Here is a 26,773-nt window from a genome sequence, read left to right as displayed (position 1 = left end):
TGAGGAAGAGAAACAAGTACCACAAAATATAAAAGACAAAACAGGAATATCTGTGAGCATTTTCTAGAAGAAATCTATGAAAATTGGTAAAATATTAAATAAAAAAGTAAATTACAAAAATGAATTTATAGGCAGAAGATAGAAAATAATAGAAAGGTGTGAAACTTTTTTTAATTCGGAGCGCTGGCTGCAAAAAAGAAACCCTGCGTCTTATGAATGAATATCAGCCTCACACACATAAAGCACACACACATAAAGCACACACACCCTGCCGCGTGGCTGTAATGCGTGCTGGTGGCGTGGATTAGCGCCATCTTCAATCATTGTTTTCATTCTGAACACGCTCTGTGTAAAGTACACCTGAGCACAAAGCGCTGATCGAGCCTTTCTCTCAGAAGCAGGTTGAATGAGCTGCTCAGCAGGAAGACGGCAGGTTTCCACACCGAGTCAGGTGTTACTGTTGAACTGATGCACATGCTGCAATTCTCCAAGAGGAGTTGACTGAGCCTGCCTTCACTGTCTGATCTGGATGCTTGGACATTGGTCCAAATAGAGTCCAATAGTGAGGTTCCGGAAGCGAAAATCCCATTCAGAATAGAGAGTTTTTGATTAGTAGCCATGAAGTCGTAACCATCCATGGTAGACTTAGAAAAACAGGTTTTATCCGCGATGTCATGGAGAAGTACTACATTACCCACAATCCTAAGGTGCAACAGCGGCGTCCCTGATTGAAGCAGCTCGCTGTTACCGTGGAAACCTAGCTAGGTACGTGTCCCCATCGTCTGCTCACGTTTTTTCATAACGGACCAACACGGTGGCTCGTTTGGATACTTTCTCTTATTTTTTACGAAAATAGGTCACCGAAATATGTTTGTCTCTGTCTTTGCTTCAGATAGACAACAGTTAGTTTCAAAGTATTTTGAGTCTGCAATTCACAGTGGTTTATGGTTCGAGCAGTTCCCTCACTCCAAAAATAATTACGCACACAGTCTTGTACCTTTGCCTTTTTTCCGTTTTCTTTTTGCTCCGCATCAAATGTTTTATGGTCGTGATTGATCTCGTAGTCGGTTGGCTTGGTTCCATGTGTTGAGGAATGTCAGTGGAGTGAATGAACGGCAAATTCACTTCCAGAACCGGAGCCATTCAAAAAGTGTTCATTCACCGTTGAGCTCTACACCCAGAGTTGTTCTTGTTCCTCCCCTTTCATGGGTTTTTTATGGGTACTTTTTAGGTCAGGTTTCATCGTATAAAGGGCGACGAACTCTTCTTGGTTTGTTTGGCGGTCGGGATGATAGATGGGTCTAACAAACACAGGATTTTCACCAGGAGAGTGGTCTTCATGTCCCATGTGAAACCAATATTCAACGTTGACTTATTTTAACTTACATAACTCTATGTAGCACAGTCACGTAAGTTACAGGACAGTAATTAAAGTAACTACGTCGCCGACGTAACCATGTATACTTTACTACGAAACAAACATACTTAGTTTAACCCAAACCATGATCTTTTCCGAAACCTAACCAAGTTGTTTCCTGCGAAAACATAAGTTTATTTTGGAAAGACAGTGCATGTAACGAGTGGCAATTGACACATGCAAAACTGAGGCTAGAGGGATACCTAGAGCGTATATGACGAGTTGGTCAGCAACTAATGGTCAGTTTCATTACTGGTGGCACGAAACTGAGTCTACAGCCACACTAGCGGCTGTAGACTCAAGCTAAGTGTGAATATCAGCATGCTAACATGCTCTAAATGACAATGCTAGCATGCTGATGCTTAGCAGGAAATGTCTGCCTTCTTAGCATGCTAACATTGCTAATTAGCACTAGACATTAAGTGCAGCTGAGCCTGATGAGAATTAGTCCTAAACTTGGACAAAGTGAAATTTTGACCTGATTGAGAGGATCATAAATGTCTGTACCAAATTACATGGTAATATTTCCAATTTTTATATGTTAGAAATACATATATAAAAACTAAAGAATTCTACCTCTTAGTGTATGGAGTAAAGTCAGGGGATCAGCAAAGTCAGCAGGCTTCATCCTCTGGAGTTTTTGGACCGACTGGCCGAATGACATTGCCTTCTGGCGACATGGCTAAAACATTAGACTCAATCCTTAATTATCAGTCCCAGGGTCGAAATGTAATAGATGTTCAGTTGAAGGTAAAGTTGAGGGTTATATTAATCATTTGGCAGTTAAAGCTGCTTTTCTGTACTTTGTGAGCTTTATCACATCATGCCACTCCTCAATATATCACGGTCAGTGGGGTTGAAGTAGTCTTTTAGTGGACCCTACACCTTTTGAAGTTGGCTTTCAAAGGACAGGATCCCAAAAAGAAATTAGCTAATGCTAGTTTAGCATGAGTGAGAGTGAGTGGGACCCCCAGCAAAAATAGTCACTTTTATGTAAGGCATCGCAGGAGAGTTATACAGATTGAAGGCAAGGTGTATGATTACAGTTTGATTGTCAATAAAGCACTGTGTTCAATAAATTCATGTTTAATTACCTTGACAGACATACCTCTGGCTGAGATCCATGTTTGTTTGGCTTCACAGAAAAACAAAACACTAAGTCTGATATATGAGCTGGCAGAATACTCCAAATTTGCGGGCCGTAATTATGACTCGTTACAAGTAAATTAAATTAGCATGTCGGAAACTGGCAGTTAGCGTAACCCCCATATGACTTGCCAAAATTTCAAAGTAACTTCAAAAATATCCTTCAGGTGGTAAGACAAAGTTCCCCCAACAAGTTAACCCCCTCCTGCTCCAAATTTATTCTCAATCCACAGGAAGATGAAACAGGAAGTTTTATTTGTTGCCCCCCCCCCCTCCCCACCACACCACCGTAGCGCTTCCCTCCAATTTGTTGAATTTCTCAAAATGTTCCGTTTGTTAGGCTGAAAAGAAAATCACAGAAAAATCACCATAAGGGCTGCTTTGCATTTTTAATTAAGAAACTAACATATGAATATATTTGCATATTATTGAGTTGCAGATTAAATCATGCATACATAATTAGCGTGCAGCGGCGCTCGTTCGTTTGCCCCTCTCTCTCTCTCTCTCTCTCTCTCTGCACTGTGCTTACTGTTTTTTCGGCAAGCTGTGGTTCTGATGGATGCCAGACACACACTCACACACACACCTACACACACACACACACACACACACACTTGCTTCTTCAGACACTCAAACACTCACATCACAGAAACACTTACACTTACACACCCTCTCCAAACACTTTCGGTACTGTGTGTCTTTCTCTCTCAGTTTGTTTTTTTGAGGAAAATTAGCTTCTGATTTCCTCCATCAGAATTGAGGCCACGTCAGTTTTTTTTTTTTCATCCTGATTACACCGAGGAGAGAATGAAGAAATTTCTCTTTCTTTCTTCTCTCAGTGTCATTCCTTAAGTCTTACGTCTGTCTGTCTGTCTTTCTATCCATCCATCCATCCATCCTTCCATTCATCCATCCATCCATCCATTCATCGTCCATCCATCCGTCCAGTCTGGGAGATGTCCATGTTTTCGTCTTAGAACATAGTTTCACTACTACAAGTGTCTAACTCAGCGTTCTGTGTTTCTTGCTTCTGGTTGCAAAAACCAAGATGGCGACTGCCAAAGTGACGAACTCGAATGCTTCAAAAATGTATTCCACAAACCAGTGGGTGATGTCACCGTGACTACATTCACTTCTTATATACAGTATGGGCTTATTGTCGCAAATGCAACCAAGTAGTTTTGTTGACTGAACCTAAAGTTGCTTTGTTTTGCTTTGACAGTAAGATTCAGTTCAACATCGTAGTAGGTGGAGGTTGGCTCATCTGAAGTATTGTAATGGTCGGGAGTGTCATTTTTTACAGGGATGTAAGAACAGTGTTGATGGGACATTCTCAGTAATGTAAAAAAAAAAGCGTTTATTAAACAGAAAGAGTTTTATTTTTCTTACTTATATTTGGCATAAATATGTTTTTTGGAGCTTTTGCCATCAGGGTTCCCATCATGCTTTGGGTGATATCACGTTGCCATGTCAGCAAGCCAGCTGCGGGCTCCACCTGAGCCCTGCTTATTTCCACCATATATTGTTGTTTTGGTGACTCTACCATGTATTCACGTTGCATTACTAGCAGTTACCGGACACAGACAACATTGCTGGACTGCTGTAGAAAATGTCTGAACTTAAAGATTATGAGTTAAAATGAAGTTAAAGTAGTTTTCTAGGATTTCTAGGCACATGTATCACTTTAATACAACATAACATTTATCCACGGTGGATACACGATGGCTGAGAGGAAGGGGTGTGATTTTGTTTCGATGAGTTCGACAGTTAACTCTTCCGGTTTAATTTTCCTAAATGTATTTTTTTCAACAGATTCAAGTGGTAAGAATCGGTGCAACAGCTGGATGGAAATGTATACCGGCCTCATACTCTCTTACTCACAATCTGCCTCGCAGCACTTACATGTGCCTCTGTTTCAAATATGTGTGAAAGTGTGTGTTCCTTCATGTTCCTCCGTGTGTGTACGCATGCGTGTCTATACCTGTGTGTGTGTGTGTGTGTGTGTGTGTGTGTGTGTGTGTGTGTGTGTGTGTGTGTGTGTGTGTGTGTGTAGCTGCCTGCTCTCGACCCTCCAATCCTGTCGATAACTTTGTTGGTAAATTCAAACCTGCAACATAAAAAGACTCAAATCAAAGGCTCATGATAGGAAGTGGCTGTATGAAGAGAACAAAGTGAAGTCGTGCTGTGTGTGTGTGTGTGTGTGTGTGTGTGTGTGTGTGTGTGTGTGTGTGTGTGTGTGTGTGTGTGTGCGTGTGTGTGTGTGTGTGTGCGTGCATGTTTGAGTGAGAGAGAGTTCCCAGGCCTTCAGGCCAGAACTTATCCATATGTGAGAGAGAGAGGAATAAAGGGAGTTATTGCAAAAAAATAAAGGCTAGAAGAAGAGGAAGATTACGGAAAGGAAGGAAGGAAAGAAAGAAAGGAATTAGAATTTAAAAAATGAAGATGGAAGGAAAATGGAAGAAACGAGGCAAAAAGGAAGGAAGAAAGGCAGGAAAGTAAAATGGGAAGGTCATTAAAAAGATGCTGTGAAAAGAGGAAGAACTCAAGCGACAAAAAGAGAGATGCGGAGAAAAAGGACGGGAGACATTGAGAAAGACGAGAGCACGGAGGGAGATTGACAACTGGGCGTCGTAATGTGAAGAAAATCCTGTCGGCGTGAAATCGGGATGAAATGTGAGATTATAATTCAACCAGGGATTAACTGTCATCTCACCACCAAAGAGGAGGGGGAGGGGGAGGAGGGGAGAAGGGAGGGAGGAGGAGTGACAGGTATAGAGGAGAAAACAAGAGGAGGGAGGAGGGAAACTGGGCGGGGGCATGACATTTTAAGGAAGGAGGAAAGACGGGGTTGAATGGAGCTAGGGATGAAGTGTGAGGAAGGGGAAGATAGGGGAGAAGCAGGCGGTGGGAGGAAGGAGTAGATGAGGTGGGACGGAAGTTGGGGAAAGGAGAGAGGTGGAGGAGGAAGACAGGAAGAAGAGGACAAGTGGGTGGGGGAGATGGTTGAATTTAGAGAGAAGGGAGGTAGAGAAAGAGGGGAGACATTGAATGGTTGGAGGAGGAACGAGAAGGATTTGGGGAAGGGAAGACGATGGGGAGACTTCACAGAGGAAGGGGGAGGCGAGAGGGAGGGAGAGAAGGAAGGAGAAAGCAGAGGGTTATTTGTAAAGAGGAAATGTGGGAGGAAGGGAGAATGCAGGGAGGATGAGAAAGGGATGGAAAGCGGAAGGAACATGTGACCTTTGGTGGCTCGTTAAAGCAGACGGACAATGGCTGTTGTCCCATTTATGTCTCCAGTCCACCTTAAATAGAGAGACAGCTCGGAATATAATGCACTACCTTAAGGTCAAAGGTCAGAATTGAACACTTTGCCGAAACTCTCGTCTCTTCTCTTCTCATCCATCGCTTCCTCATATCGTCTCTTCCCTCTCCTCTCTTCCCACATTTTCTCCTCCTCTACTTTCCCCCTATAGTTTTCTGTTTACTTCCCTTTCCTCCTCTCCTCCCTCCTTTTTCCTCCCCTCTCCTCTCTTTTTTTCTCCTGCACCCTCCGCCTGCTTTCTCCCTTCCCTAACATTCTCCTTTCATCCCTCTTTCTCATCCCCCTTACCTTTTTTTCCTTTCCTCCTCTCCTCTCTCCTAATGCTCTTCTTTGAGCACTCCTCTCTTCCTCTCCTCCTCTCCTCCTCCGCTCTTCATTCTTCTTCATCTCCTCTGCAGGTTTGTTGACCAAGCAAGCGTCAGGCAAAATTTAAAATGCTGTCTCTGCTTCTTTTCCTCAAACGGGTCACTCTTTTCGGGCTCTATATACATGCCCCCCCCGCTCTTCTTTCCTCCCTCCCTCCCTCTCTCCCTCAATCTCTCCATCCCTCCATCTCTTCTCCCTTCATGTCCCATGCAGTCTGGTTGGGTACAATGCTGGGAGCCAGCCAGCGCTGCAGACAGATGGTCCACTTATTAGATGTGCATCAGCCCTCCCTCCCCTTCCTGCAGCTCGCTTTTTCATCAAATTAAAGCCGAAAGAAGAGGAGAGAGAGGGACAGCGAGAGAGGTAGAAAGAGGGAGAGAGAGAGAGAGAGAGAGAGGGGGAGAGAGAGAGAGAGATGGGTTTGGGCGGTCTGCTCGCTTGTTTTGGAGTCTATTATTTGTTTGAATAGGATGAATGATGACGATGTTAATATGAAATTTGGAAGACTGAATCACTCTGGTGGCTGCCTGTATCTCTCTCTCTCTCTCTCTCTCTTACTACATCTCTCTCTCTCTTCTATGTCATTTAAAGGGGAACTCCACCAACTTCATAGGATGATTGTAAAGGCTACAGAGCTGCTCCTCAGCCTGTGTACACAGTTGTATAAGGTTGTTCTGTGACTCTGGAGGAGCTTTGTCAATGAACTGATGATGTCATAGTGAGGGTTATCTTGGCCTGGGGTTTTGGAGAACAGACAATAACAAACTAAAGTTTTTGCCGTTTTGAAGCCTTGAGTTCGGCATTTCGGCTGACACCATCTTGGTTTTTTGCAACCGGACGTGGCAGGAGAGGGGGAGAATTGTAACCAAAATGTTACAATTAGCAATTAATTCACAAAATGTTGTATTGAAGAAGACTTCAAACTAGAGATTGAGACCATAAACTCATGTTTACAATGTTTACTGAGGTAATAAATCGAGAGAGAAGTAGAGTCATTGTCTCATAGATCTCTATTCAACCAGAGGAGTCGCCCCCTGCTGGCCATTATAAATAATGCAGGTCTAAGACTCTTCAGCACTGGCTTCTCTTTTCAGAACCTGGAGGTTGCCGCCAGAGTTTGTAAGTAGTTGACATTGACCAGGGAGAGTCTAATGAATAGATCAGATTGCATTATGGGACATGTAGGATCCAGTGGTTTTGGAGTTTGATTCTTATAGACTAAAAGTCTCTTGTGAGTCCCCCAACTGTACGGAACCGCAATATTTAATTGCTGCCTTTAAACCGAAGAACCCCCTCTGAGGTTTCCGGTGTGCTTACTTTCAGTTTTACCTCAGGGAGCTTCACAGTGATACTCCCCATCGCCTCAGGAGAACTGAGTGTGCACATACGAGGGGCCAACGTTGAAGCAGGAAGCCTGTGATTATCCAGAAGAGAAGTATCTCTTCAAATGCTGGACCACTCTTTTCAGAGACAGATCCAAAAATGTCAAAGCTTATTGAAAACAAACCTGATTTGACGCAGTTAGGAGCACCACATTCCTTCCCGGCAGACCTGCATGTCGTTGTGGTAAGTCTGGGGAGTCTGTGCTTCTGGTTCTGTACACAGACCTGCGTGTCAATCAGACTTACAATGGAGGCTCTTTCGGTATTTTAGAGTTTACCTTTAATTTTCAAGGCGCCATCTGACCAATGAAACTTTGTTTTCATGTTGCAAATATGTACAGTTGAACAGCTCCTCACACACAACTGTTGTTTTAACACAATTGTATTTTTGATAAAAGGCCACATTAAAGCTCCACAGACAGTTGTCTGCGATGCCAGAAACATTGTGTGCCAGAAGAAAAAAGAAGTCACTCACATCAATACATTTGAGGTGTTTATGGCGCCTCCTATTGGCCAGTTTGAGTTTGAACATTGCTTCCTTAAATTGATCTCAAGATTGGCATTGGATTTCATCATGACTCATTTTATGTTTCCAGGTGTACTTTAACTTTAGCAGCCTGATTCAAATGTAATTGATAACCAATCCAGTGGCTGCTGACAGTGTAGTGACTGAGCCTCCAGCCAGTCAGATATAGCATCAATGAAATGCCATTCAAATGTTTTAGTCCAGTTGTAATAAAAACAAATCGACAGGACTCTGATGAGGGACAGATGAAGATCAACGTGTTGGCCAGGAAGTATTTATGATGTATTTCATCTGGTAAAATGCAATAAAAGAGGAGAGAAGAGGAGAAAACTAGGGAGGAGAGGAGTAAACTCAGGGGGAGGAACCAGGGAAACAAGAGGAGAGGGAGGCAATGAGGAAGAAGGGCATGAGAGGAAATGAGGAAACAAGAAAAGAAAGGAGAATAGGAAATAGGAGATGAGGAGACAGGTCAGCAGAGGTGGAAGCAAGAGGAGAGGGGGAAAGGGAGGAATAAGGGGACGGGAGAAGAGGAGGAAACAAGGAAAGAAATATGAAAGGTGGAGGCAAGGAGGAAGAGGAGATAAAATAAGGAAACAATGGAAGAAATTAGGAGAGTTAATATGAAAGGATGAAACAGGTGAGGAGAGGAGGAAACAAAAGAGGGGGAGAAAAGGGTATGAGCAAACAAGGGAGAGGAGAAGAGATGAACCCATGAAGGTGGGATGAAATGTGAAAGGAGCAAACAAGAGAGGAGGGCCGGAGGAGAGCCAAAAGGGGAGGAAGGAGACTTGAGGAGAAAACAAGTGAGGAGAGGAGAAAATGAGGAAGGAGGAAACGAGGGAGGAAGAGATGAGAGGAAACAGGAGAGTGGCGAAGGAGTGAGGGGAGGAGAGAGGAGTAAAAAAAAGGACAGTGTGTTGAAAGGAGCGCGCGGTCTAAAAGCAGTGGAAAAAGTGAATATTCGGCTCAGTTCAGAGGCAGGCGGCAAACTGCAGCACCGCGCGAGGAGAGAGAGAGAGAGAAGGGGATGACTTCCAGATTTACTGTGGAAAGTTGAAAGAGTGTCGGCTACCGCGCGCGTGCCCACGAGCGCCTGCCTCTGTGCGTATATGTGCGTGAGCTAGGTTTCAACCTCTGTCTGTCCGTACATTTTCCGTGCGCGCGTGTGTGAGACGGAGCGGGGGGGGGAGAGAGAGAGAGAGAGAGAGAGAGAGAGAGAGAGAGAGAGAGAGAGAGAGAGAGAGAGAGAGAGAGAGAGAGAGAGAGAGAGAGAGCGCGCGAAGGGGAGGGGCACTCCTCTCTCTCTCTGCCTACTTTGCATATTCCGCGTGCCTCGGCTCGGCCATATGGGAAAATGCAACTGAAGGAATTGTCGGCCGGGAAAAAAAACCGCGCAGCCAGGGACACGCGAGCGGAGCGGCGAGAGTTCGAGATCATAACAAATCCGAGAAAAGTTGAAGCAAGAAGAGGGAGAAGAAGAAAGGTGGCGAAGAAGACGAGAGTAGTGGCGGGGGGAGCGTAATAAACCAAAACAGAGAGAGAGAGAGAGAGAGAGAGAGAGAGAGAGAGAGAGAGAGAGAGGGAAAGACACGCGGAGAGAGAAAAGGGAGAAATAGAGGCGCTTTTTTTCTCCATCTTTCTGCGGAGGGAGAGGAACGATGTATTGTGCGTACACCATCCCCGGGATGACAAGCAGCTCACTGATGTATTACTACAACGGCAAAGCGGTAAGACGGACACTTCCATCCCTTGAATTGCGGTTCTTTTTTCCTCCCTCCTGCGAGGGTTTAGGGGAGAGCGAGGGAGTAAGAGAGAAAGAGGGGGGAGAGAGAGAGGGTGTGTGAGAAAGAGAGAGTGAGTGAGAGAGAGAGGGAGAGGAGGTGTGAAGGTGAAGAGTGTCGCTTTTTCACGTAGCAACTCAACAGCGCGTCGGGTCGCCGCCGCGCGTGAAAGCGCGAACGGACTGTGGCTGTGCCTCTGTGTCGGGGTTTATTTTTGGATGAAAAAAACAAACAAAACAGCGATGCTGTTGTTTGGGAAATAAAAGTGTGTGTGTGTGTGTGTGTGTGTGTGTGGAGCGGGGGAAAGTGACAGTGCTGCTGTGGAGTGTCGTATAGCGGCTTGGTTGGACAGACTCCTCTGAAATGTGATGAAAATGTGTTCACAGTGTGCGCGTGTCATTAGAAAAAAATCGTTTGGAAAAAAACTTCCCCAAATGTCTACATTTTTTGCTGTTGCTTTACTGTCTCCCGGATTCTGCACTTGCAGATTTATTTTTCAATGAATCCGCTCGCAGATTTATTATTGTTTCTCTTTCTCTGTGGCCTATTTCTATTTGTTTTTTAAGGACGTAAATGCAGAAAAAAATAATCCAGCCTCAGTGTTAAATTGAATGGTTTTTGTTTTTGTTGCTCTGAGGCGGAATGACACACGTGTGGTTTTCTGGGTTTGAGTGTGTGTTCCATTCAGGGACTTGTGGCTTTTCATTTTTTATTTATTTTATTTCTCCTCCAAATATGTGGCTTTTTCTGTCGTAATTTGGGCCTGGAATTACATTTGTGATATTTAGTTTATTTTAGCTATAACCTTGAAAATGTATTTATTAAGGCAGAGCTGGAAAATGATTTCCTTAATTACAGAGTTGTATATTAATATCAGTGATGATCTCTGATTAATCATGTTATTTTTTTATCGATTTTCATTCTTTTATAATAATAATATAAATACAACAAATTCTGAAAATGAGGAATTTAAGGTACCCATCACCAGTCTATTAAAGATATATTTCGCTTAATTGCTTTTTTTCCTATTTAAAATATATCAATGAGTGTCTCAAAAATCCTTAAAACACTGTCTGGGTTCAAAGAGAAAACCTTCCAGCAAGTATGAAGCTGTCTGACCTCCTATGAACCTGTCTGTCTGTCTAACCCCCACCTGTAAAACACCCGTCTCAGGGTGAGGGGGGGGGGGGGGGGGGAGTGAAGGCTAGAAATGAGAAACAGCGCGTAAAGCGGAGCGAGGGGGCGAATGCATTTCACAGGTTTCAACGCTTTCAAAAAGAATGTCTGCAAGTCGCAGGTGTAAATGAAGACGGAACGCTGGGATTTCCCACAGATCCACCTGTCAGCGAACTGTCCGTCTGCCTTTGTCTCATCTCTCTGACTCCTAATTGATGCTCACAGGTTTAAGAGGACAGACAGAGGAGACAGCAAAGGATGCTGGGAAAAAAACGACAGGGATAATCATCCAAAAAATAATCCGAGGGAATTATATTTCCAAATAGTTTGATCTTTGTTACGATATTAACAAGAATACATGAAGAATAATAATTCTGATCCAGCACCTTACAGGCCCTGCGAGACGATCTATGAATCACATGCGACACTGCAGCTGTGGATATTTGTCCGCAACATATTTATATTATGAGTTATGTTTTCCTTTTTTGTAGCAAAAATACATGATTCGATTTTGACACTAAACAGTGCTTTTTTGTAGTTTATTTTTTAAACATATCTATGACCTTCATTTCTATCAGATTTATGAACCTTATTTAATTCTTGTTTTAATTTATATTTTCTATGTCTTTAACGCATTTAATCTGCCTTTCATACATCCTGAATTTATAGTCGACTGATATTTAAAAATGCCATAAAACGTGCGGATGTTTGGTGTGGCCGTGTTGGTGACCTCAGACTCTGTGGTCAGCAGTGATGTGCGTTCTGATGTCTGTGTAGCTGATGTGACCTGCAGCTGTAAACAGAGCCTCTGTTGTCCCAGCGACAGTCGGCCTCTACTCGCCGCCTGTTGGTTCTCCGGCCTCCATCCGGGCCCTCCGAGCGCTGTCGGCCACCGGCTCCGGAGCCTCATGCCCTTTTTGCACCCGCTCTCTCCCCGCATAGTCTGGGGGCCTTCTTTGCATCTCTGCGGCTTCGCTCGGAGCCGGAGCTCCTCGGCACTCCGGTGCCACGGGGGCTCGGCAGTGGCATCGCTTTGTTTGGCGGCTGGATGGCACATTGTGCCCGACGGTCTTGATCCGGTGCCAAGCTCCTTTCCATCTTCACTTCACCCCCCCACCCCCCACTCCACCTTGTCTCACTCTGTCGGTCTGTGTCACTGGCTTGTTCACGCCCGCCATCCACTGACGGGATGGGAGAAAACGCACAAATGAGAGAATCTCCGTGATGAAAAAGTCGTCTTGTTTTGTCTCCCTGCGTTCCTGTTTGGTGGCTTTGGCCGGCTCGGGGATTCTGTGGTCGTGTGCGGTTCAGGCTCGTCCGTGTGTTATGGAGACTGAAGTGGAGCGAGAGGAAATTGGGGCAGAGTGGTCCGGGGGTTTGAGAGGAGAGACAGAAGGGCTCGGACAGATCTGCAGCAGCAAGCCGTGGCCCGACGGGACCAAACAGCGAAGAGGCTGAAATCGGGGGGCGGGGAAGGGGGGGGGGGGTGCTTTGGTTTGGGGAGAATGTGGAGGGAGGGAGAGAGGAGGAGGGCGAGGGCCGAGGCCTGAGCTCCGGTTAGCGGCTGTCGGCTCGCTAACTTAAGCTCCAGCAGGCTTAATGAGGCAGCAGAGAGCTCGGCTAAAAACAAAAGGCCTCATTTAAAGCCGGCCCGGCCAGCCGGCCATTGTTATGCTAACGCAGCATTTGAATATTCAGCACGTTTTAATTAGGAGGGTCCTGAAGCCGCCTGCCAAAATCCTGCGGTCCTCGCTCAATGTGCAGCTCCAGGAAACACACACTTTAAACACTTTAAAGCCATTATTCAGTCTGCGACAAACGCCACTCCAAATGTGAGAAGATTTTAATTATTCTTTCTTTTTTTAATTCACAGGGTTGTTGTTTTTTAACGAACTGCAATTATAGTCGGGTATAAAATAGTATTTCCATTTCAGTCTTTTTGAATTCATGTAAAATGAAAATAATAGCACATTTAGATACATTCATAAATCCATTGGAGGATTTTCTTTTAATTTTACATTTTAGTCGTACAACCGGGTCGAGGAAAGAGGTCAAAGGTCAAGGCCAAATTATCCTCATGAAAGTCCTGGGTTGGAGAATAAAATGTATGTTATTTTGTCAGATAAATGACAAATTTATTCATATCTGTATATATTTTCTTTGTAAATGTGTTTTTTTGTTTTTTTATTTTTGTATTGAAATATTCCCATCATGGGAATCAAATGAAACCATAAAGGTGTGTTTCTGTGTATTACTGACACTGTTGTGTAATAGAGGTGTGTGTGTCTTTTTTTCTTTCCATTGCCTTTTATTTTACAAGCAAACACACACGTACATGTCCACTTTGTTCCGTCTTTGAGGAGTTAATACACGGTCAGTTTTTTTGCACGTGCGTGCGTGTGTGTGTGTGTGTGTGTGTGTGTGGACTTCCTGTGTGCTCAGTAGGCTGGAATTAGAGCACAGCGTGTTATGCAATTATAACTTTATAAATAGACGCATTGTGTGTGTGTGTGTAGACCGCTATCTCCATCTGCTTGAGTTATTCTGTTTGAACAACTCAAAGTGTTTGCGTATTTTTGCGTGTCCTCTCTTTGTGTGTGAGGACACACTTTGAGCCGCTGCTGTACGAGCGCCTGTGTGAATTTGTAAATGTGTGTGTGTGTGTTTCAGCGCGCTCCTTTTCTTCACATTCATGTTCTGCTTTTGTGTCTCTTTCTTTGATGAGTGTGTGTTTGTGCTTTATTTCAGTGCATTTCTCTCTGCGCACCAGGTTAGGATGACATCATGTCTGTGCAGGTTTGCGTGTGTGATGTGTGCGTTTGTGTACGTGCGGTGTGTTCTGTAAATAGGCTGTTACCTTTGTTTTTATTAGGATGAAATACAAATCTGTGTGTTTCCGAGTACTGATACACAATTCTGAACATTTATTTTTGTATATGATGATAAACACATTAATGCATTTGTGTGTGTGTGTGTGTGTGTGTGTGTGTATGTGTTGTCCGGTCCGTTAAAGCCTGACACACAGCTCAGGCTTTCACTTAATCCTCCTGCATCAGATTATCTGACACTGATGCCGCTGATACACACACACGCACACACACACGCACACACACACACTGGGTTAAAATAGTGCCGTTTTTTTTCATTTGCCTGATCTGGAAATTATTTTCAGGAAATGAATCTGGAGTTCCTCCCACATTCTTTAACGCAGTCATCCCCAAACGACTGGGTCGAGACCCTCGGGTGGGTCACAGGAGATTTTAGTTTGGGTCGCCAAATAGATTTGCAGAATTTCTCTCACAGTGTTTTATTTGAACATTGATATCTCCAGTAATCCTCTGAGCCACACAAGGGAGCCTGGATGTTCGTATTGTTCTGATAATTGTCGCCGAACACCGAATGGTCAGAGAACCTTCATTTACGCACAACTTGGCTTCATAGATCAGGCCTATTGTGAATTTTATTAAAATAACAAACCATCTGGTGGGTCCAAAAAGTGGGTCCCCGGATTTTTATTTTTATTTTTGAGAAACGCTGGTCTCACACCACCCAACTCAAAATTGCAAAATAATCAAATAATCCAAATGTTCACTTGCGCTTCAAGTCTCATTTTCATCATTGTTATTGATGTAAAATATTTCTCCCCTCCCGAACTGCAAACTCTCGACCACCTTCAGGTCGGTTTCACAGAGGTGATGCTTTCAAACGCACCTTTGTTCACTGTGTTTGTCTCCTTAAGGAATCATTCCCGGTTCTGTTCTTCTGAACGTCAGCTGTTTTACTCCGTTATCGAGCTAAAACAATTCTGTAAATATTTTGGCGGTTTCATCAGAATCGTATCAGACTGTATCAACTTTTATTTTTATTTTTTACTAATTACTAGAAGATTCATCAAACAACCCAACAGATCAACTGATAATACATTTTTGACTGGATTTGGTGGCACCTGCTTTAAAAACAAACAACCCTCGCTGATGAATTTGATGAAGAGGCGAGACGTGTTCTTCTTTTATTTATTTATTGGTGATATGCTTTGTGTGCGTTATGTTCTCTCATTACGATATATAGAAGGACGAGTGTGTTTCCCCCGTATGTTGCTGCTCTCCATTACTGATGTGAGGAACGGGTAATTAGCAGGTCATTAGTGATGTCATAGCCGTCACATGTTTGAAACAGAAATGTCAGAGGCTGCTGATGGGGAGCTGATGTGTTGTGATAATCAGGCCTTTTCTGGTTTGATCTTGCATAAAGGTGTGAGATGACTCTTATTCATTTGTGCGTGCTTTGCTTTGCGTGTGCATGTTTTATTTATTTTGGTAGCTTCTGGTTGGTTCGCTGCACATTTCTGAATGGTATTACGCTCTAATGTCAGATTGAGTTTCATCAATACTTACTTCCTATGTATGGCATTTTTTTTATTTATGGTTTTGGGTCGGGGGGGCGGGCGTTAATGCATCCTCACTCTGTGTCGTGTTAGAACGTGGCAGTGAGAGTCAAATGGTGCGTGATGTTATTGGTTATCAGAGGTTAAAAAAAGGAGCGTTTTAATATTTTTATTTTATAGTTTTAAATGTGTTTGATGGCGCTTTATGTTTTCATGTACCTGCAGTGAAAAGAGACGGGCTGAACTGAGAGGGCAGCATGCGGCCTGTTCGATTAGAGGCCTGAGCTGCAACATCACACACACGTGGTGTTTCATAAGGGTGTGCAGGTGTACTGTCCTCTGTATCTGGATCTCTATAATCACGTCTGCAGGGCCTCCAGATGTCCTAACATCTTCATCTTCCCGTCAGAATTAGTCGAATTCTTTAGCAGCCACACCAGAAGTTTTGAAGAGAATCAAACGTCCAGCTTCTTAACGAGCCTTCCTTTACAAACAGAGAGGGCTTGTCCAGTGTGCAGCAGTGTGTGGGAGAAAGGCTCTCTGTATGGCCGCTGTTTGATTTGTCCCTTCTGGGCTACCGTAGAAACACGGCGGTGCAATGCGGCGGCCCCTGTGAAAGGCTCATTCTAAGCTAACAAAAATGAAGCAATTGCTAATAAAGAAAACTTGAATTATTATTCATTAATTATTAAATAATATTATATTTGATTGACACATATAATTCAAGGTGGACCTTAAAAACAATATCCAGCGATCCATTCAAGAAAGGAACGATTAAAGGCTGTTGAAAAACATGTCTAATGTGATTGGAATTGAGTTCCACTACGATGACATTGTTTACAATGTGGCGCTTGTGACCGCATGACTGTTAGATGATCTCCGATGGATCTGTTGATGGGTTGAAATACTCACAGTCCAGGCTCTAAACTTGCTTTGCGTCACAGTGACCTTTCTGACCAGCGAGAGTGTTCCTGAATGCAACTGCGGCTGTGAAATAAACACGTGTGTGCGAGGTCGCAGCTGCCCAAATGCAAATGCATATTAACAAACACACACATAGTCGAACAGTGAGTCATCCGTGTGTGTGTGCGTGGGTGTGTGTGTGTGTGTCCCATGAGGGGAGGTGGACTGTAGCAGAACAGAGTGGGTCAGCATTCTTTGGATAGCTGGGTATTTCCACCCTGACCTGTCCCTGGGAAGAGAAGCTCTCCGTCCCCGAGGTCGCAGGTTTGATTCCCGGTGTCGGACTGAGCGCCCGCCATCCCGATCCAACCTCTGAGCATCAAGGCCAGCTGGCAGATGGGGACAGGCAGCAGCGAGCGGTAGACGTGGGCTTTCAGTTCATTTGGTACGGACAGCATTTGAATTGTAACCTGCACTCATGCACACATGCACTGGGTTTAGTGTTTGTAGGGAAACGCTATGTTGGTTCTTCAGGTATCTGGTTTTAGCTGCACGTACAGGAACAAGCCATCTGGCAGCCATATTGGAGTTCCCAAAGACCTTATAGTGTCAGTGAGTGTGACCTGCTGATTGGCTCAATCCATTTAGCTCGTTAGCACATCGGATTAACATGTAAACCATTGGATGTAGATGAAGCTAATGCTACTTCAGGTATCAGGTAACGAATCATCAGATGTTTGGTCTTTGCTACGTGCAGCTAGCAGAAGCTAATGCTTGCTTCAACTGCAAGATACATGTGTGCTAAAAATCCATCCGTCCACTTTCTGTATTTTATCGAGGAAACATCTAATCAGTGACTAGTTCTGGTGCGTATTCTGGCAGTTCCGCGCCAGCTTCGTTTTAGAGCACCGGAGCTTGCCGCTTGATGGGGACACGCGGCGCCATAGCAAGAGTAGATTGTGCTGAATGGAGGCTCATGGATATTGTAGTATCGAAAGAAAAAAACGTAAAAAAGAATTTGTAAATGAAAAACTGCACACAATGGTGTCAGCCAACACATTATCCGAGGCACAGAAAGTAGACTGATGTTCACAGATTCACAGTGGCTGCTGAACTGCGCTCCAGCCGTGCAGCATGCCATGTTGGCTTTGGTTTGGATGAATGGAAAATAAAGGGAACATCAAGACTCACTGTGACATTAAGGAGGCTATAAATCAACGCGCTGCTGTGCGGGGGCTTTGGCGATTGGGCTACTGTTATTAGATTTAGCTGCATTATCTGGTGGGCTAGTAATATCTGAAGAGAGTGATTTATGTAACTCAGAATGTGATGCTCTTGATTGCATTGGAAGAAGAAAGGATGTGTTTTGCAAGCACGCAGGATTTATTCAACGCTTTGGTTTGAGTTTTACTCACTCGGCTGCAATTCCATGAAAACATAACAAAAGCCCATCTGGTTTTTTTTAATATCCCGTACAGTCGTAAAGCACTGCCTGAGCTACATTATCACTCGGCCTCTCTATCTCTGTGCGGGGTTGTCTGTCAGCACGCCGCCCTCCTGTTGTTTCAGCCGTATTCGGTTTCTCTGCTAGTGTAGCTGCCCCCCCACACACACACACACTCCTGTTACTGTTGGCTGGAAAACAGCGGTGATTGTCGGTGGATGATTCACTTTTTTGTTTTTCCGCGTGTGTTCGTACGGGTGTGCTAAAGCCTCTTCTCATATGCACTAAGCACGAGCTTCACAGCAAAAGGCAAGCTTAAGTAACTTAACGTGTCTTTTGGCAAGGGAACAAAGTGTGTGTGTGTGTGTGTGTGTACACTCTATACTGTATGACACCACTCTAAACCAGGGCTGACTCAATTGTTCACAGTAGAGTCCCCCTACACACACACGCACACACACAACCTACCAAGTCTTCATTATCAGAGTGGAAAATAGGGCTGCTGTCGTTTTGTTGAGTGTGTGTGTGTGTCTTTAGTGGGTCAGTCATGCTGTGGTGAGCTGTTAGGGAGGCTGCATGGACTGGCTGATTAACAGCAGACATCTGTCACACTTTAAACAACAAGACGGCGACGACGCTGCAACAGCACAATGCGGCGCGGCAGCCGTGGCGGCGTGTTTGGGGCTCGGACAGCTCGCGCTCGGAGAGGCGGATGACTGCTTTCTGTGTCTGATGCTGGCGGCCCGTATGCCTTCAGGTCCACTGTGAAGTCACTGATGTTGCATGCAGTGGGCATTTGTATTAATTGCTCTACTTTTCTTGCCGACCCTTTTCACCGAAACCACTTGTATTCAAAACATGGGGCACCTGTAGTTAAAATCGCTCGAGTAAGAAGCATTTTAGTTTCCCTTCACTCCGTCATCTGTTTTTGCAAAGTTGTTACAAATGAACATCGGTTGTGAGGACGCTGTGTTGTTAATTGCACCCCATACCACTGCAGTGTTACTGCCTCGCTCCATGTTACACCGACCAGGCGGCAAACCAGTGAAGCCGATGCTGAAGGGCCTTGAACCTGCATTCTCTCTATTGGCCATCAGGGGGCGAGTCCTCAGGTTGTATAGAAGTCTATGAGAAAATGACTCTACTTCTCTCTTGAGTTATTACCTCAGTAAACATTGTAAACATGAGTTTATGGTCTCAATCTCTAGTTTCAAGTCTTCTTCAATACAGCATGATGTTCATTTCGTAAATTATGGGAATGCTTTAGGGCGGGGCTACCTCGTGATTGACAGGTCCCTACCACGGCGTTGTCCAGTCTGCGAGTTGTCCGTGTTATTGTCTTAGAAGTTTAACCCTTTCAAACGCATGTTTTCAACTCATGAAGGTTTATTGTAACATTTGTGTCGCCTAAAAAAGTCTTATTCAGTGTTTGGTTGTACTCCCACCTCTCCTGTCACTCCTGTATCCAAAAAAACCAAGATGGTGACGTCCAGAACTCCAAAGTCAAGGCTTCAAAAACAGATCTCTCTCCGTTTCTCTATCCATCTATCTATCTCGTGCATGTGATCAAACATCTGGTCGACATGACGCTGTCTGTTTTCACTCTCCAGCCAGCTAGATTTGTTTTATGCTGCTGTTTGTGCTCAAATGGGTCTCTAGCCAACAGCATCACACACACACACACACACACACACACACACACACACACACACACACACACGCTACACGGCATCAATAGCCATGATGATAGATGCTACCCAGCCTCCATACAGTGCTCGTTGTCAATAAGTGGACCATACCTTGCCGTAGAAAGGAAGGAAGAAAGGAATGAAGAAAAAAGAAAACGAACGAGCCAAAGATGACAAAGAGGAATAAAGGAACGACGTGAAGAGAGAACAAACAGAAAAGAATCCTGCAGCTCTGGAGTGCTGAAGTAATCAGCTCTTTGATCTGGCTCCTTTATTATTCCAGTGTGGGCCAAATAATGTAGTCCTGATTGTGTTGCTGGCAACCAAGTGAGCATCCATATGTTGGCTATTAGAGGCTCGCACACTGCCGCTGAAAAACGGTTTCATCTGCCGCTGGTTTTTGAGGGGGGGGGGGGGGGGGTCACAGGTTCAGGCCGAGACAAGGGATTAGGATTTAGATTAATTAATCTGATCGCTGACAGCATGTACGTTGTGAAGGGTGGTGGTAAATTAAGTCAAACGTGCTGTAGAGAAGCGGAATCGGTGAAAAGAGGATTTCAAAACGCGGCACACTGTAGCACGGAGCATGCTTGGGGTTGTGTTTGAGGTCTCCTCGGACCAGAGCTTCTGCCAAATGTCGGAGATCGCGGTGAGCAGCAGGTTTGCAGTGGACATCACTGAGCATTTCCTTCTTCTGGAGAAAAACACGCTGGCCGTGTGGTTTTATCTCCGTTGCTGCCCATCTCCACCAGAAATCCCTGGCATGAGAGATATTGCATCTGGATGGCACCTTTCTGGGTAATACCTTAAAAAATTGAAATATAACAATCATTGGCCATTTTTTCTCTTAAACTTTGGCATGCCTATTCCTGCTCTCCAGAGGTTGATCCCCATTTATTTTTAAACCTCCTGCCTTGTAGTGCCACACATCAGGCTGAGGTGACCATTACTGTGGCTCATGACTGTTCATCCTGAAAACGAATGGCGTGATGTTAAAATGTAACAATCACTCGCCTGCTCCCCAGAGGATGAACCCTTGACTTTTCCTTTAGCACTGTCCTCTCAACAAACTCATTTTTAGCTTTGCTTCTGGTATGCCAGTAAAAATAGCTCAATCATCAGTAGGTTGTGTCCAATGTTGAGGCTGCATTTTATTTTCTCTTTCGTTCATCATGTTCTTTCCGCAGACAGACGGGTAAAAAAGATTATTTTTAGAAGCAGACAGGCAGTTTATCGGGCCCAGTGGAAACCAGAGTGCAGTGAGTCCACACAGGAGCCCAAACTCTAATCCTCACGCAGGTTTTTATGGATCACCAGGCTGAACAGGATTGACATTCTTTGTGGATTTGAACTGGGATCCAACAAGTAAAGTGTTTCAAACTGGTGGATGGCGTGAAAGCTTTTTGCAGAAAAGGACACGCAAATTCAGATCAGACGACGTAAAACAACTTTCCCGCATAAACCGACTGCGTCCCATCTGTGTGACACGGAGGGCTCGGTTAGCATTCGTATCTCCAGCCCACATCACTCTACTGTGCTTTATCCTCTTCCTTCTCGCCTCCCAGCCACCTTAATTACATTTCAACGCACTTCTACGTGTTGTAGGAGCGTGACATTCAAAGTAACTCTCCACGCAGAAGGATTATCTTCCGTGATCTCTTCAGCAAAGTTAACTTTTCTGGAGTTGGTTGAGCAAACATGCCACCGTGGTTCATTTATCTTTTGTTGGTGAGCACGAGGAAACTTTCCAGTTGTATTTGTTTGTTAACGCCCTCAAAACCGATGTGAAATACCTTTAACTTGAATCGGCATGGACGTGGTGTGAAGATGGCATGAAGAGATTCCGGTGATGTCACGCCGCGGCCGGATCGGTCTCATGGCTGCACAGCCTCTCTCAACGGGAAGAGGTCAAGGGTTAAAATCCCTGCGAGCCAAAATGAAGGAGATGAAGGATTAAGTGTGTTCATGTATGTTGGTGAGTTCAGTGCTTTAGTGCGCTCTCTCTCCCTCTCTCTCCCTCTCTCTCCCTCTCTCTCTCTCTCTGTTGCTGTAATCTGTTTTTACTGTAAAATGAATGTAATGAGAAAAAACTGGTGTATTTGACAGATTTTGTTTTCATTATTTCAATGATTGAAACTGGAAATGACTCTGACCCTCTGACTGGTCGAAGCTCACTCAGGCATTTTAAAAGACTATGAAGGAGATTCTGCTCAAACTACTGAACAGCTGACTCAGCAGGAGAACGGCAGCCATCTTAGCGTTTGGTTTTTGGTGTGCTGCAGGTCGGTGCGTGTGCCGGATGCTGCGGTTGCCATGTTGTCACGTTGCCGTGGTGAACGAGACCCCGGGCGCCCGTCGCCAGATTGCATCGCCGTGGCAACGGTGATAACTGACCCAGCATCCCACCGGCAGCCGCTGCTCCCCACCCTCTCCGTCTGCACCCTCTTCAATAATTAACACGCCGCGGCAGCCATCTTAGCTTTTTTGGCTCGGTTTAGGTGCCTGCCGGCGCGTTGCCTCGGCAACGGGGTTCCTGCGACCCGGCGCTCCGATGACGCCGGTCGTCTTGTGACACTCCAACTTTATGAGTCTGAATCCACTAATCTGATTCCAAAGCCGTGGCAGCCATAGAGAAGGTGAGATGGGGGGAAGACAAACCAGGGTGACACACACACACACACACACCAGAGCCACCCTTTTACATACATGCTCACAAAACAACCTTAATTTAGGAGTGACAGCTTTAAAACACAACCTTTAATGAGCCTGTTTGTGCTCAGCGTGCTACAGCAGAGTTGCCGGCCTCGTGACCTTCATGACTGTACAGTGTGTGTGTCGTCGCTTCCTTTCATCCACTCAGGGAGTCTTTATTCCTGAAGCTTCATTTGGGAGTGTGGACGGCCGCCAAGCTGCAAAAGATCAAACAGGAAGAACAGAAAACGGGGTGGAAGTGAAAGGCAGAATAAAGCGAGATGGAGAAATGTCTCTCGATGAATGAAGGAGGAGCTCATACTCATAATCCATCTCAGTTGACATCAATGTCCTTTTTTGTATCTGATGACAACAGAAATGACATCGCCCTCCTACTTTGAAAAGAAAAAGATAAATACTCTCGGAGCACACTTGCTGCCTCCTACTCTCTTGTTCTCACCCGACAGCTCGGCTGCCGCTGAGAGCAGAGGTCCCATTGGCCACGTGCCTTGCAACGGGCGTTTTGATTGGCTTCTGGGCCGGCTGCCACCGCGCCATCTGAGAGCACACGTTTGTGTGTGTGTGTGTGTGTGTGTGTGTGTGACGAGCGTGTCCGTCATGGCGGCCGATGGAAATGGCTGTCTGCTCTCTGCGTCTCCCTCCCTCTGTGTTCCTCTCTTCCTTTGGGTGTTCTTTTCTTCTTCTACATCTTCTGCACATGCTGAACTGCAGCAGGTGATGTCCGTTGGGTCCTTAGTGTGATGAAGGGCTCTCTGAAATCAAACCTGGCTCCGTCTCTTTGAGCAGTGGCTCCCGACCTGGGGGTCAGGCTGATGTCTTACTGGAGTTGTGTATTTCCAGTACACTGCAAAGAAAAGTCCATTATATGTGCTGACTCATGTGTTGTGAGCCTGGAGTACCCTCTTTACATCCTGTGTTGAAGTCTGTTTTGGGCAGTCAGATTGTAATCGGAGAGCGCTTGACTACAGGACAGCACGGGTGTGAATTAACCCCAAAACGCAGACTGGACAGAGGACAGACTGTGATCTGATTGGCCGAACCACCTCAGAGGTGGTCAGGGACGCACTGAGACCACGTTAAACACAAACGTAAATGCGTTTGCGTTTTCAATCCACATTCAACAACTACGTGGCCGAAAAAACGTAAAGCTGCAGGAGCTGTCCCAGTATTCAAAGCTTCTGCCGGGTTCAACCAGCTCTCTATTGGTCTCTGGCGGGACCTCCGTCACCAGAGACATGTCGTCCCTCTGTGTGTGTGTCTGTGTGTATATATAGACGCACTTCAAAATCACGTTTTAACGGGTTCTCGTGGCGGTGTTTTGTGGCTTCCGCTCAGCCCTTTAAGACAGGACACCTTGACCCAGTCCCCAGAAAGCAATGCCGACATTGTGTGTTTTCTGTAAACCACAGATATGTTGAATATCGACATTCTCTGGACCCAGTTGTCACAGTGTATTCGTAGAAGACATGGTTACCATTGTGAAACGCTTGGTTAGGTTTCGGGAACTTATGTTCTCGGTTAAGGTTGGAAAAATAGGTCACGGTTTGTGTTCAAATAAAAACGTAACAAAGTAGCTAGCGCCCCTTAGCGGGTTTCCTTACGTAACGTAACATTACGAAACATTTGACCCACCCACCACAACTCCCACCGGCCCTTAGTGGATTCCGTCACTTGTTACGCTCACTATTATATCACAGACGTTCAATGTAGGGCGCTCGATACGACGGCCCGCTCTGACCCAATGCAATGTTGTTCTTCAACGTATACCTGATTCTTTTCCTGGCAACCGGGCTGCAGTCCTTCATTTATGCAGCACCTTTCATCCATATAATGCAGCTCAACGTGCTTTGGGAAAATAGAAAAAAAAAAGCATAAAATACATGAAGACATATAGAGGCACACGAAGCAAAAAACACGCAAAGTCAAAAGTGATATAGAAGATATAGAAGAGCATGTTAGAGAACCGAGATCAGATTCAGACTCCCACTGAAGATAGAAATCTTTCCTCTCTGTGTCTCTCTGAAACTTAGAGATTGTTGTTAATTACTTCATGAATTGATTATTTATTAAAGCACTTAATGAGCCGTCAGACAGCCAACTGGCTCCACAACGACTCTTTACCTCCGTCGTGTGTTTGTTTCCTCTCGTCTTCCTTCCTGTTGTCTCCTGCAACAAAGTTCTCTCTCTCTCTGTCTCTCTGTCTCTCTCTCTCTCCTGAGCCTGTATATATATATATATATATTTATATATTTATAGAGATCAAACAGTGATAAATCAGCAGGCTGTCGTTTCAAAATCCTGCTCAACCCAGCGTCTGCCTTGCCATGGTTTTCCACTGGATCCTCATCAGCTGCAGGTGGTTGACCTTTGACCTCCCCAACCTCCCAGTGAAAGGGCTATCCGGGGGACAGACGTGTAAAGAGACGCTTTATTGTGGAAGCAACTAAGAGACAGAAGTGTTTGAACGTTAACAGCCGCTCAACACTTTTCAAACACCACTGAGTTCACAGCATTGAAATATATGACTTTGAAATGTGAGATATCTTTATTTGCAATTTCAAAAGCTGAATTTCAATGTATTTTTTTATCAGTGTTCACATATTCAGTTCCAAGAAAGCAGGGAAACTGCCTCGCTCCAGGAAAAGAGAAGACAGATCATAATCCATGCTGCGTATTGTTTACAGAAGAGGTCTGTCAATAGAAACGTAAAGACACATCGTGCTTTTCTGCAGTCAATTAGCAGTCGCTTCAAATATGAAAGAAAGCAGACAGCGACAGTCCTCAGAGGTTTAGCAACACACAACTATCGGTGCATCTGTCTTTTTATATCCGTTTGTTCATAACCAGGCCTGTGTGTGTGTTCTGTTCGTTTGTCGATCGTGGCGTTTTGCTCGCTGACTATCGCTGGCAGTCGCCAGCATGTGACAGTAATTAAATCAAAGGACATTGGTGAGAGGGGGGGGGGGGGGGGGGTGCTGACTTTGCCAGAAGAAAAAATAATTCCTGGTGGTTGAAAGGGAAATGGGAGGCTCATAAAACGAGTGTGGAAGTGACTCGTTAAGAGCTGTCACCTGTGGAGAAATGTTTTTGTTGTGTGGCCTGAAAGCCTGCACACACACACGGTTCTCACGTGTGCCGCCACAGATGGGGAAAGCATGTCAACACACACAGGTGGGATTCTACATCAACACATACACAAATGTATAATACCTTTTGAATATAGACAGCTTTTGCTATGAATTCAAAATGAGCAGGTATAATTATTCGTATGGTTATTAATTATAAAAATAATAATGATAATAATTGTAAAAGTATCAATGTCAGAAAATCTATTAGAAAGATCTGATGTGCTGATGATCATCTGATGTCACAGCCAAATGAATCTTTATCAATATGAAACTCATGGTGAAACTCATGGGAACTGTCACTGCTTGATTTATGATCAATTTATGACTGCTTGATATTTGAATCCTTAATTTCACGTCAAGCTTTGATTTTATACGAAACATTTCTATTTTGTGGATTAAAACATTTACACCTTTGGATTTATTTGTTTTCATATACAGCAGACGGTGTAATCCGTCATGTTACGGTAAAGTGAGAAGTTGTAAGATGCTCTTAAGGGAAATGGATTGCTTTCAGAATTGAATGTAAAAATGTAATTTTTTGATTAATATTCAGAAAAATAGGAAATTTCATGTTGAAAATGGTATGTGTCACAGCCCGACTTGGACATAAAATAGTGAGACAAAGAGCTGGCGGCCAAAAGTAGGGGTTTATTTGTCTTGCCACAAACACAATGTTAACAGCGTTTTCACAAATAACAGTAACAACTGAGGCGAGCCCATCAACAAAGGTCTTCCTTCCCGCCCTCGCCTGCCAACTGGAACGGGTATTTAAGGATGAGCCACCCCGGCACAGGTGAGACTCATCCTGCTGACGATCCTCCACTCAGCACCTGTAACAGATCAGACACAACCCGACACCTCGTGTATGATAGGAGGAGGCTCGTCACAGTATGAAAGATATTGCTGTCGTTAGAAACTGAAATGAACATAATGTGTTTTTCATTGGATTAATGGTGATAATGAATGCACTGGTACGTGAGAGTGCGTGTGTGTGTGTGTGTGTGTGTGTGTGTGTGTGTGTGTGTGTGTGTGTGTGTGTGTGTGTGTGTGTGTGCGTATGTGGGTGCGTGTGCGCACGCACAGTTATGGAACCTTCAATGCTCTGAAATCTGCAGTGAGATTTGTTATTTTCTTCCTCTGATGGGTATTTCTCCTGTCTCTCACACATACACACACACACACACACACTCCGTCCCAGACCTCTGGCTATTTCCTGTGCCAGGGGGACATTATAAAGCCACATTATGTTCACTATGAGACACCCATATTCCCCCATAACTGAAATCATCATGTGTGTGTGTGTGTGTGTGTGTGTGCGTGTGTGTGTGTGTGTGTGTGTGTGTGTGATGAGAAGAGCCTACTCAATTTACTGGGAAAGGAGATGTGAAAGGCTGTGAT

At 44.7% G+C, this 26,773-nt stretch overlaps 1 protein-coding gene across 2 annotated transcripts in view; it reads left to right on the top strand.

Moving 5' to 3' along the window:
- tcf4 (transcription factor 4) overlaps positions 1-26,773 on the top strand; it is a 111,215-nt gene that overhangs the window by 38,160 nt on the left and 46,282 nt on the right. Inside the window, exon 1 of one of the 2 annotated variants that reach the window (XM_079289557.1) lies at positions 9,555-9,886. The exons of the other annotated variant lie outside the window; for it this stretch is intronic. Coding sequence (XP_079145683.1) covers positions 9,818-9,886 — 69 coding nt within the window. The 5' untranslated portion in view covers positions 9,555-9,817. Of the gene's footprint in view, positions 1-9,554; positions 9,887-26,773 lie in introns of those variants that run through there. 2 annotated transcript variants of the gene reach the window in all.

The sequence above is a fragment of the Melanostigma gelatinosum genome (genome assembly GCF_949748355.1).
Source record: "Melanostigma gelatinosum genome assembly, chromosome: 18".
In the NCBI taxonomy this organism is placed as follows: domain Eukaryota; kingdom Metazoa; phylum Chordata; class Actinopteri; order Perciformes; family Zoarcidae; genus Melanostigma; species Melanostigma gelatinosum.
Note: the sequence above shows the minus strand (reverse complement) of the source record. Positions and strands in the feature narration are given on the sequence as shown.